General features: G+C 41.2%; 1 protein-coding gene across 9 annotated transcripts in view; it reads right to left on the bottom strand.

Annotated features, from left to right (window-relative positions):
* The window catches only part of FLNB (filamin B), a 243,111-nt gene that overhangs the window by 138,689 nt on the left and 92,362 nt on the right, over positions 1-12,060 (bottom strand). For 8 of the 9 annotated variants that reach the window (XM_056524444.1, XM_056524445.1, XM_056524446.1 and 5 more), the window contains exons 2-3: positions 3,533-3,781; positions 2,810-2,907 (exon numbers count right to left, since the gene is read on the bottom strand). In XM_056524444.1, coding sequence (XP_056380419.1) covers positions 2,810-2,907; positions 3,533-3,781 — 347 coding nt within the window. Of the gene's footprint in view, positions 1-2,809; positions 2,908-3,532; positions 3,782-9,198; positions 9,299-12,060 lie in introns of those variants that run through there. The other variant, XM_056524449.1, reaches the window with a different exon arrangement.

Below are 12,060 nucleotides of genomic sequence, written 5' to 3'. Positions count from 1 at the left end.
GCACCCAATTTATAGGTGCAAAATCTAAAAAAATAAAGATTTTGAACCCAATAGTGGTCTTCAACCTGCGAACCTCCAGATGTTGCAAAACTACAACTCCCAGCATGCCCGGACAGCCAACGGCATGCTGGGAGTTGTAGTTTTGCAACATCTGGAGGTCTGCAGATTGAAGACCACTGCAGGAGGACATAATAATCATGTGTCCCCGCCGCTCCGCACCCGTCACCGCTGCCCTGGATGTCGCTCCATCGCTGTCGCCGTGTCGCCGTCGCTCCGGAACGTCTCTGCTGCCGGCCGGGTATCCTCGCTCTCCGTCGCCGCCATCACGTCGTTACGCATGCCGACGCACGTACGCGACGACGTGATGACGAGGAAAGAGAGCGCCGGCCATACAGGGGATCCCTGAACGGAGAAGACACCGAGGAGGCAGGTAAGGTCCCTCCCGGTGTCCTGTAAGCACTAACCCGGCTATTCAGTCGGGCTGTTCGGGACCGCCGCGGTGAAATCGCGGTGGTCCCGAACAGCCCGATTAAACAGCCGGGTTAGTGTGACTTTCCCTTCTGACGCGGCGGTCAGCTTTGATCGCCGCGTCTGAAGGGTTAATATAGGGCATCACTGCGATCGGTGATGTCCTGTATTAGCCGTGGGTCCCGGCCGTTGATGGCCGCCGGGACCGCCGCGATAGGGGTGTATTCGCTGTATAAGACGCACCGACTTTTTCCCCCCAGTTTTGGGGAAGAAAAAGTGCGTCTTATACAGCGAAAAATACGGTACTTCATACTAAGCCATACTCTAGGCCCAACACACCTTCAAATGAAGGTCATGGCTCCTACCACACATGGCACCTGCGCCCAGGTCCACAAAAAACTTCCCTGGAAGAAGCACTTCTCACTCTTTCAAGCAGAGAGATAAACCAGCTAACCCCAAAAAAGAGTGTTTGAAGTGAGAGTCAACAGAAAGTGACCAACAGTCTTCCTTTGCATTCGGTCAAAATTTTGGACTGGTTTTAGATTGTAACTACACAAGGAGAGAGGGATTCCTCATAAGTCACACTTGGGCATCCCTCACCACTGTTTTCTGGCAACCTCCCTTGGCTTCTCTACTCCTTGCACTTCACATGACTTCTTTCTCATGATGTAAAACAAGGCAATATATATGGCCTTAGGTATCCCTACCCAATGGGCACCATGGTACAATACTACAGCATTGCAGCAACTAATGCAGCGTTAAAGGGCACCATGGAAACCAGCCCCTACTTGTGAAAATGACAAGCCGGTGGACCGTGCACAGCACAGATGCCTCAGTGCAACAAGATCCACAACATTCAATACAAACATAAAAGCTAACAGTATAAAAATATATGCAGAGCAACTATGCCACACAAGGCACTATGCCTTACAAATGCAGCGATGTGGGATTTTGTCACACATCACTACATATATAGGCAGGTTTTCCCATTTATGGTTCTTGGGGAGCTGAGAGAGAGACCCTTCACGGGGGCCAAAACTTTGGAAAGAAGCTAAAGAAGATAACTAATGGTGGTTTTTATTTAGAGGAATACAAATCTGCATGTTTATTTATCTACAGTAAATTCACTGGATGTCTTCAACAGATAGGGCAGTCTGTGGTTATGAAGCATAGCAAAACATAAAAACCTAAATTTTGCGATAAATACGCAATGTGTGAATCCAGCTTTGCAAAGAGAAACCAACGTTCATAAATCCCAATGCAGTAGGATTTATTCCAAGGAAAATACAAACGTTAAGCTTTGCAGGCAGAAGGGGCATTTACTGCTAAGGATATCTACAAGGAACCATCAGGGGCTCTGAATGAGAACTGTCAATTTAAGGAGTCATTAAAAGATTCCAGCGTCTTCTGGGTCCTTAAACATAATTTACCTGGATTATTATTAATTGTGGAGAAAAGATTATGAAGCACGCCTATCATCTGACTCAGGGTACTACATTATTTTCTTTAGCCTTTTTCTCTCATACTTCAGCATAAATCTTGTCAAAACCTGATGTTCAAGATTGTAACAGAGAAAGATTTTCTACATCTCTTAACAAGTATATGGGGAGAAAAAAACCTAAAATATACAGCTTTAGCAAGTTGAAAACATCATAACAAAACAGATAATTTTATACCACCTAAATAGGTCACAAGATTTATAAAAAAAATTTGGCAGGTGGGGTGGGGGAGACAGCCTATGGAAAACATTGGCACTATGTCTTTCCTATGTATTGTCACTCAAACTCATTCAAAGAGGTTTTCTCACCTCTGCTTGTTATCCCCTATCCACAGAATAGGGCATAGCAAGTGGATTGGTGGGGGTTCAACAGGTGGGACCTCCACCAATCCCAAGAACGGGGACATAATTATCCCTTAAATATTGGGGCAGTGAACTGCCCAGCCACCGCTTTATTCCTTCTCTACGGGGCCACCAAACATTTTGGAGCACTAGAAAATGTTCAGTAGCCCCATAGGCACTGAATGGAAATGTGGCTGTGCAGGCGCCTACCACACCATTAATTAAGGGATAATTATGTCCCTGATTTTGGGATTGGTGCAGGTCTTAGCTTTTGGACCCCCACTAACCCGCTTGTAATCTCCTATCCTGTCGATAGGGGAAAACTTAATGAGATAAGAAATCCCCCTTCAATTGGGCAGAGCTGCAATATCATACATATCCAATAAACAAAACGGACACTTTTTCAATGAGATCCAAATTTCTGATTTATATTTTCTCATCTGTTTTATTTTTTGAATTAAAAAAATGGTTAATACTCTGCTGTTACAATTATTCGGTTACCTGCGGAACGCCAAGCCAATCATCTGCTTGCTGCATGGCCTCACGGGCATTATCAACTGGCTTATTGGGGTCCCATGTCTCCCAGTCAGGACACAAACCTGAAAAGAGATGTTAATCTGAATAATGCTGTTTAATATACACGTCACCCCAAAAACAGGACACATTCTTATTTATGATTTCCAATGTTGGTTTAAGTCTGATCTTTACAAATCTCCATTATCATAGTCATACATAGTTCTCATCAAAAATATAGACCTTTAGTCAAACATTAAAGCAGGGGCAGAGATGTATATTTGTAGCCCCTGGGCTCCAAGGCCACTGAACAGGGGTCAAACATTTCCTGGCAGAGCTGGAAATCTACCTCTCAGGTATAAAAAAAAGTTTCAAGATATAATTAAAAAAGTTTTGTTGGATAAATAGAACATTCCTTAAAGGGTCAATGTAGTGATTACATCTGAATAGAAAACAAAAAAAGAAAGTAGCAATTGTAATGTATGTAACGTAGAAGTACATATAATGTGAGCTTTCAGTTTTTCTGATGGTAAATCAAAATCAATTGGACTTCCTCAGTTGTACTTTTTCATGTGGTTATGTGTTTAAAAAGTGTCTAGATATTTCATATTCTATAAATGCCATAAATCCTTTACATGAAAACAAGTCTACAATAGAGAGGAACATTTTGTCACCTTTGGTGACAGATAATCTGCTCCAAGCAGGATGTACCTGGCGCACAGCTATCGACAAGGGCACCGAGAGCTTTGCCATCTTTCCAGTTTTGATTGAAGTTGGTAATGGGCAAATAAGGAATCTTGTTCTGAATCCAGCCTAGAAGCCTCTGTTTTGGGGTCTGATTTTTGGTTTCTTCATCACCCTCATCTTCCCATACTGGCATGGAGATAGAATAGTGTAGAATAAGGGTCCAAATAAGACCAAGGATCAGCTTCAGGTTTCCATCCACAATTGCTTTGCTGTCTGGAAATTAAAAAAAGAAAATGACAGTTGTGAGATTTAATATAATATATATATTTATATATAAAAACATTATATATATATATATATATATATATATATATATATATATATATATATATATATATATATATATAAATAAAACATATGTAATGTCCCAGTACAGGACATGGTCCTGCACTACAATTAGGCCCTGTCAGGTTCAGTCCCTCAGTGACCTGGGGGCTCCCTGCAGTGTCTCCCCTGCTGTTACTTTAATGTTATTTATTGTACTATATGTATAGTCAGTATACTAATGTATAGACAGTATAAAGGACCTGTGAGATGTTACATGATATGTTCACATGATGTTATCACATGTTACCCAGAGAGCACCAGCTTAACACATGACCTCCAGCTTGACCTATGGGCTTCTAGTACAGCCCCCTTTATAAGGAAGGGAGGTGCTGCAATCTCTCTTTCACTCTTCTACCATCACTCTTGCTGAGGAACAGAGAGACCAGATGTCTCAGTGCTAGTGTCCAGCTAGATTTGAGGCCTTCAGATTTGAAGGCCTCAAATCTACACAGTCACTTCCAGTAAGTCAAATCTATGTCTGCTGTCACTATCTATAGTCCAGTCAAGCCTAAAGTCAATTATCTAAAGTATATTACAAGTACAACTAGTCCCAGTAAGCTGCAAGGTCCTTCTGTGGTCCTGGTCACCTCCCTGGGATTCTGTCCGAGCTGTAGAGACTATAACAACTTTCTGACCTCAGTAAAGCCTCCGTTAAACCATAACCTGGTTGTGGACTCTCATTTCACTGCCTAGCCATTTGGATAGCGGAGATCTCATTTGGGTGGTTCCTGAATACCAAAAACCACTCTGGCATCACGAACATTAGGGGTTAATAACACCTTGTCCCTGGCATTAATACCATCTCCCCCATCCACCTACACTGCTACACCCCGTGGTCCTGCCATTCACCGTGGCTCACCACACATACAAATGTTATATAAAGTAATAGATACGCCAAAACCCCTAATGCACAGCAATCTAATAAAACAAGGCTGCAGTCTCTGATTTACTTTAACCAAGACAGGGGAAAAAAAACGCCAAATCTACTTAAAACTTTAACATTCAGATTTGTGTAACTTTTACACCAGTATCTATCACTTCCTTCTTGCCTAAGTCAGGAAGCTAAATTAGATAAGAATTGCTTTGGTCTTTACATTAGCTTTAAATTTCTTTCATGTAGCATAAAGATTTAGATCACTGTCTAAGCTTTGCATCTAAATGTCCAGGCCAAGGCAGTGTGGCTTGTTGGCACAAACCAAGCACTTAGGGCAACTGTCCTGAGAGCAACCTCTAGCTGTGTCTCCCCAGTAAAGGTGGGCACTTGCGATTTACTTTTCTTATTTTTCACTATTTCTATAGTAATGGTAAAGAACTTCCTACATTCACAACTGAATTTTCTGATTTGAGTAGATTTAGGGGAGATTTATCAAAACCTGTCCAGAGGAAAAGTTGCCCATAGCAACCAATCAGCTCGCTTCTTTCATTTTTAACAAGGACTCTGAAAAATGAAAGAAGCAACAGGATTGGTTGCTATGAGCAACTGGGAACTTTTCTTTTGCACAGGGTTTGATAAATCTCCCCCTTTAGTTTTTAGCATCAAGCTAATTCCGAATATAAGACATGCATACTAATATGAACTATAAACCCCTCTGCAATTGTATGTAATGGAGAATTCTAATACATTATTTTGGCAGTCACTGGAATACATATACTTGCTTCATATAAACCGTTAAAAAAAAAAAAGAAAATCCACATACCGAATGTATTGCTTCAACAACACAAAGAACACAAATGTACTAAGTAACCCACAACATGCTGGATACACGTGTCAAGTACAACTACTTCTGGCCATGAAATTGATTTGACAAGGAGCATAAAAATAAGATTACAGTTAATCCTTAGTGAGAGTCGAGGTTGTACAGCTGACAAGGAGCTACAAAAACATGGATAAAATGTTACATTACAAGGTTCTCTATATCCAGCAAAACTGCGTTAATTAGACATTTATCGGCCCAGCAATTCTAGTCTAAAAGTCTAATCTGACAAGGCCAAAAATGGCTAAGGAACTTATTACAAGAGCTTCCCATTAAATGTTAAAAAATACAGGGTATGATTTGTCCTACTAGAAGGAGTGCCTAAAGATCCTTTGGTGGTTTCTGAGACAATAATAGGTGCCTTATACAAAAAGTACGCAAAGCAAAAACCAGTCCCCATGGTCTATTTCTTATAGGGTTATTCAGAAATAATGATTTTAATCTTGTTGATGATATCTCCTATGAGTACAGCAATATCAACAATGAATATTATACAAGTCATAATGGACATGTTGGGTATTAGATAGAGGATGAACCCAAGGGTGCCCCATACCGCATGTTTTCGGACGGCAAATGATTTCTGCCTATTAACTTCAATGGCTAAAATGCCACTGAAAATACAAAAAAGAAAGATTAATATTGAGATCTCCACTGGGTGATATTATCACAGAACCAATGTTGAATTTTCAATATCCTAAGGACAAGTCTAACAATGAGGCCTTTCATACAGTCCCCAAACACAAGATCAGGAATATTTTCTTTGTTGAGTGTAATAACAAATATTGTGTAATCGGCTGCGGCCACATGAGCACCATTCTCCTATAAAGAACATGTCAGGTCATGGTCAGCACTGGTGATGGAGGGGGGGGGGGGCAACCTGGGTAGTTGCCCAGGGCCCTCATCCAAAAGAGTGCCCCTCCTCAACTTCTGAGATTCATAACTCTTATATTTTTTTTGCGTGACCAATTGTGCTTTTTAAATGACATTGCTCATTTTACCATAAAATGTACAGCGAACACAAAAAGTATTTATTTTGTGGGGAAATTAAAAAGAATACCACAATTTTGCAGATTTGGGGGGTATAATTTTTAAGCATTACACTTTACATTAAAAAGTCTATATTTTCTTTATTCTGTAGGTCAATACTATTAAAATTATACCCATGGTTACATGCTTTACTATTACTGTATTTTTTTTTAGCCTCTTGAGGAAGCAGGGCGTATGCATACGCCCTGCATCCCCGATCCTTAAGGACTCAGGGCGTACCTGTATGCCCCGGTCCCGTTTACTGGGTTTAAACCGTTCTCACCAGCAGAAAACAGGTTAAACTATGGGCAGCCAGGACCCAGGGATAATGCCGGGCATGGCATTAACTGATGCCCAGCATTAACTGATGCCCAGCATTAACCCTTTAGACGCTGCAATCAAAGTTGATTGCGGTGTCTAAAACGAAAGTAAAAGAATCCCGGCAGCTCAGCGGAGCTGATCGGGACTATCGTAACAAAATTGCGATGTCCTGATCAGCTTACCGGACGACGGGAGGGTCCTCATCTGCCTCTCTGTTGTCCGATCGGCGATCTATTTAGAAAGGAAGGAGGAAAAAGTGGAAATCATTAAAACGAAAATTCAGAGTCCTTAAGGTGAAAATAGGCTGAGTCACTAAGGGGTTAAACTCAGACTTAAAATCAGTATTTAAAATTGCCCTATTCTGCCCCCTATAACTTTATAATTTTTCCATAAACTGAAATGGATGAGGGTTGTCTTATTTTGCACTGTTATCTGTCGTTTTTTATTGGTTTTACTTTTATGTATATGTGACTTTTTGATCACTTTTTTTTTCTGAAATACACGATGTGACCAAAAAGCAGCACTTTGAGGTTGTTTCTTTACGTATTCACTGTACGGAATCATCAACATTATATATTATTTTAATCAGGCACCAAAAGCCAGAAGTAGACCAGGACCGGATGACAGGACTGCGACATTGTCGGCACCAGGGGAGTTAAAGTTAAAGTTGATAAATTTTTATTCTGGCAGCCCAGACGTCGTGGATAAAAGTTTTTTTTACTGAAGTTCTCCTTCAGGGTACGTTCACACGCTCTTAACTAGCAGCCAGTTTTCCACTGCGGAAAAACCTGTGCAGGTTACGCTACCGTTCATTTTAACAGGTCTGCAAACCTGCTACTATTGCGGCCTGTCCATGTGCCCAAACAAGTGCATGGTAGCATAACTCACAGTGGAAACCTACCGCTAGTTACGAACGTGTGAACGTTCGCTTAAACAAAGAACCAGTCTGCAGAACAGACAGAGTGATTTATTAGGAGTGAACATTATACATAATATCAGATGCAGATGGACGATTCATAGGCCTGACATCACAGGCGCTCTTCATATAAGTCATTGAACAAAGGTGACACAATGAACTACAAACAAAGAAGGACGGTCCAGCCCAAGGTTGCAGGTAAAAGCAGTATTTTCTTTATTGGGTAGTATTCAGACAGAACATCAGCCGACGCGTTTCGGACCTACACCCGGTCCTTAGTCATGCCATGACTAAGGACCGGGTGTAGGTCCGAAACACTTCGGCTGATGTTCTGTCTGAATACTACCCAATAAAGAAAATACTGCTTTTACCTGCAACCTTGGGCTGGACCGTCCTTCTTTGTTTGCTGCTTACACGTGGTCAGGGACGCTGCTGATCAGGCCCGTGCACAGGTGCAGGTGGCGGAGGTGAGCTGTCGGTTAGTCTACTCTGAGACACAATGAACTACAGGTAACTAATATCTCTTACAGAGAGCTATGGCAACTTAGTGTATTCGCCAGATTTCCCTGTAAGAAAGTGCTGAAAAACTGGACATGAAAGGGGGCATTTTAGGTAAAAAGGAAAAGCTATTTAATAATTTCTGCACCAACTTGAAAAATAAAAGAAGGATAAATAAATAGCAGAAAGGAAGCGCCTCTCAGCTGTTTACATAAAGAAATAATTGGTTGAAACAACTTCCTTTACCAAGGGAAACGAAAACAAGAATCAAAGCCCGGCATTAGATGTACATGAAGACGCCACGCTTTGAAGGCGACTATTTAGTGCAAGTTAATAAGCCATAATAAACACCTAGAAAGTCTTATTGTGGAATCAAGCTTGAGAACACCCACATAAACTTCTATTCAGACATAGCAGGATCTGTCCCATACGTCGCAATGGGGTTTGTAAATATTTTTTTGAACAAAACAACCCCAGCTAGATACATATGGAGGTTTTCTGGCTGCAGTATGTCTGCTACAAAGTTGTAGCATGTAAGCATACCCGACATGCCTGCATTCTCAGAAAACTACTTATTGGCACAGATTAGAAAAGAACGTTGTCTAGAAAATGATGAAGTCAAATGAGGACAAGGATGATGAGGATGATGATTACTCCATTGTTTGGGGTTTACACAATGAATCATATAATGGCATAATCCAGTAAGAATAGATGGGATAAGGTTTAAATTAAATGTGGAATTTTGACATGCAAAAGTAGCTGTTTTAGGAGAACTGACAGGTCCTTACTAAATCTACTTGATCTTCTGTTTGAGTCAATACTTCTGCTCCCTCCTGAAAACAACATTTCTGAAGCACCTTCTCTTTTTAATCCGTTGTGCTATTCCACCTCCTCCTTAAAGAGGAATATCCCTACACAGTCTACCACTCATTTGGGGGAGATTTATCAAAACCTGTGCAGAGGAAGAGTGGTGTAGTTGCCCATAGCAACCAATCAGATTGCTTCTTTCATTTTCCACAGGCCTCTTTAGAGGCCTGTGGAAAATGAAAGAAGCAATCTGATTGGTTGCTATGGGCAACTACACCACTCTTCCTCTGCACAGGTTTTGATAAATCTCCCCCATTGAGTGGACAGATTTTTTTTTTCAGAGAAGCCCCTATGGCAAGACCCAATTTTGAATGTATTATTACATTTCATTAGGAATTAGAACAGGGACACAATAAAAACTTCAGGTTGCATGATCGTAACAGTACAATGGTGGGTTACTGCAAATGTTGCACTACAAGAATTATTCCATATAGAGAAAATAATGGTAAAAATGATAACTTTTCACGTCCGAATTGTAGTGCAATTTTTTTCCATAAAAGGAAAAAATACATAATTTTTTTTTTCTTTTTTGGGGCGTAGGGGGGGGGGGGGGGGTGAATGAATCAACACTTTTACTAGAAAACTGGTACTGAAGAGCTTCAAAGCGAAGGATCACTGACTGTTTTTGTTGCAGGCTTCTGTGCAAAGTTATGGATCTTTGTACTATTCATATTGCTCTTCAGAGTGCTGCCCAGCTCCCCTGCCATCTTAGTATTCCGCTCCTAGCCAAACCTAGTCTTGAATTTTTAGAGTCTTCACTCTCACGTCGCTATGACGCGAGAGCCGGCGGGGGGGGGGGGGGGGGGGGGAGAGAGTGCTCTGAATATTCAAGGCAAGGGAGGGCCGGGGTGAATATTAAGAAGACAGGGGAGCTGGGCAAACTGGCTCCCCGCTCCGCTCCCATTGCGCTCTGAAGCACAATGGCCCAGATTTATCAAACTGTGTGAGAGAAAAAGTGGAGGGATTTTTCCACCACAACCAATCACAGCTCAGCTAATGAGCTCTGGTAAAGTGAAAGCTGAGCTGTGATTGGTTGCTGTGGGAAAATCTCCCCACTTTTTCTCTCACACAGTTTGATAAATCTGGGCCAATATGAATAGTATAAAGATCCATAACTTTACACAGAGACCTTGCCCAGCTCCCCACCTTCATTGCGCCCTGGAGTGTAATATGAAAAGTATAAAGATCTAGAACTCTGCACAGAGGCCTCTAAAAACAATAAGTGACTCTTTGTTTTAAAGCTCCTTACTGGACTGGCACTATAACCCAGTACTGGGTTACGTGCGGATGTACCAGCTGTCAGATTCTCTTTAAAACCATTAATTCCCCCAATTGTGCAGTGATTTGTCCGCAACAGTTGCACTATATTTGTCCTGGGGCCTAAGATTTAAGTTTACTGTAGGTGTAAAATAGTTTTTAAGTACTGTCAGCACAAAGATATCACTACTGATCACAACAAATAGTTACAACAAATTGAAATCTCATCCCCAAGTTGGCACAGTTCTCATTTACGTAAAATGTTGGTTTATTGCAAAGATGGGCTGATTTTCGTGATATGGCCCAGCTTTCTACAGTGAATTCCTTTCGGGTTTTGCACACCTCTCTTTATAGAATTCTAATCACAGTCTTCAATGGTTATCATTATGAAGCAATTCTCTGTGACCAGAAACAGCATTTTGGCGCACACCACTTATTATATTTGGTGCATTAAGGAGGGTCCTAAAGACAGAAAATTAAACGCATAGCGGCTTCCAGCAAACACAGATTTGTTTCAAAAATGTGCAAAATTCTCTAACTTTACTATTAATAAAACTGTTGAAAAGTATTAGGCCACACCCTTCTTAATAAACCACACCCACTTTAACTTTTGCCTAGTGCAAAAAGTTTTAAAACTTTGTTTTAAACAAGATGAAGCTACAATTGTCTCAGTTTTTGCACAGACTAGTGCCCCTACCTTGATAAAAGGACGCAATGGAATACTACCTGGTGAGTGCTGGGAATATATTTTCTCATTACATTGTTAGAGGACTTTCTTTGACAAAAGGACCATGTGGTTTCCTAACACAGGATTGTTTTCAGATCCGATGTTGTGTTGTGAAATTTTTAGGTTGACGGGATTCCTACATAAACAATTAATTCCTCTCAGCAATCTTCTCTCACCCCTGAACACAAGGTTAACAGTACAGGCTTTGTATAAGATGAGGGGGGGGGGGGGCTACTAGCCTGTGCTCCTGGCACACACAGAGGTTATAACATTACAGCTCCAGCCAGCATGTGTGTGGTCTGCCGGCTCGATCCACCGCTCCGTCGGCCCCACTAATTATGTATTTAGTGGCGGGTTTTTTTTGTTTGTTTTTTTGTTTTTCTTTTTAAGTAAAATATCCTGGCTGCAAACACTATACTCTACAACTTAATCTTGGAAAAAGCGTGCATATACGTAGAACCGTTACAGGATATATAAAACAATTATAATAATAGCACAGTTTTAAGAGCTAGTGATGTCATCTGTTCCCCACAAATTGATGTAACATCACAGGCGCAGCTACAGGGGGAGCAGAGGTTGCAGTCACACCCAAGTATTAAATCCTGAAGGAACCCAAAAAGGGTTTCCACACTATGTAATGAGACTAGTAAAATAAATGACATTCGTAGTTGGCCGTGTAGTTACAGATTAGATTTTGCACTGGAGCCAAGGAGCTTCACCTTCGTGTAAGATCTTAGGAACCAGGAAAACATCTGCCTACACTGTATGTGATGACTATACTGCCAGCCACACTTCATAG

Source organism: Hyla sarda, chromosome 6 (genome assembly GCF_029499605.1).
Source record: "Hyla sarda isolate aHylSar1 chromosome 6, aHylSar1.hap1, whole genome shotgun sequence".
Taxonomy (NCBI): Eukaryota; Metazoa; Chordata; class Amphibia; order Anura; family Hylidae; genus Hyla; species Hyla sarda.
Note: the sequence above shows the minus strand (reverse complement) of the source record. Positions and strands in the feature narration are given on the sequence as shown.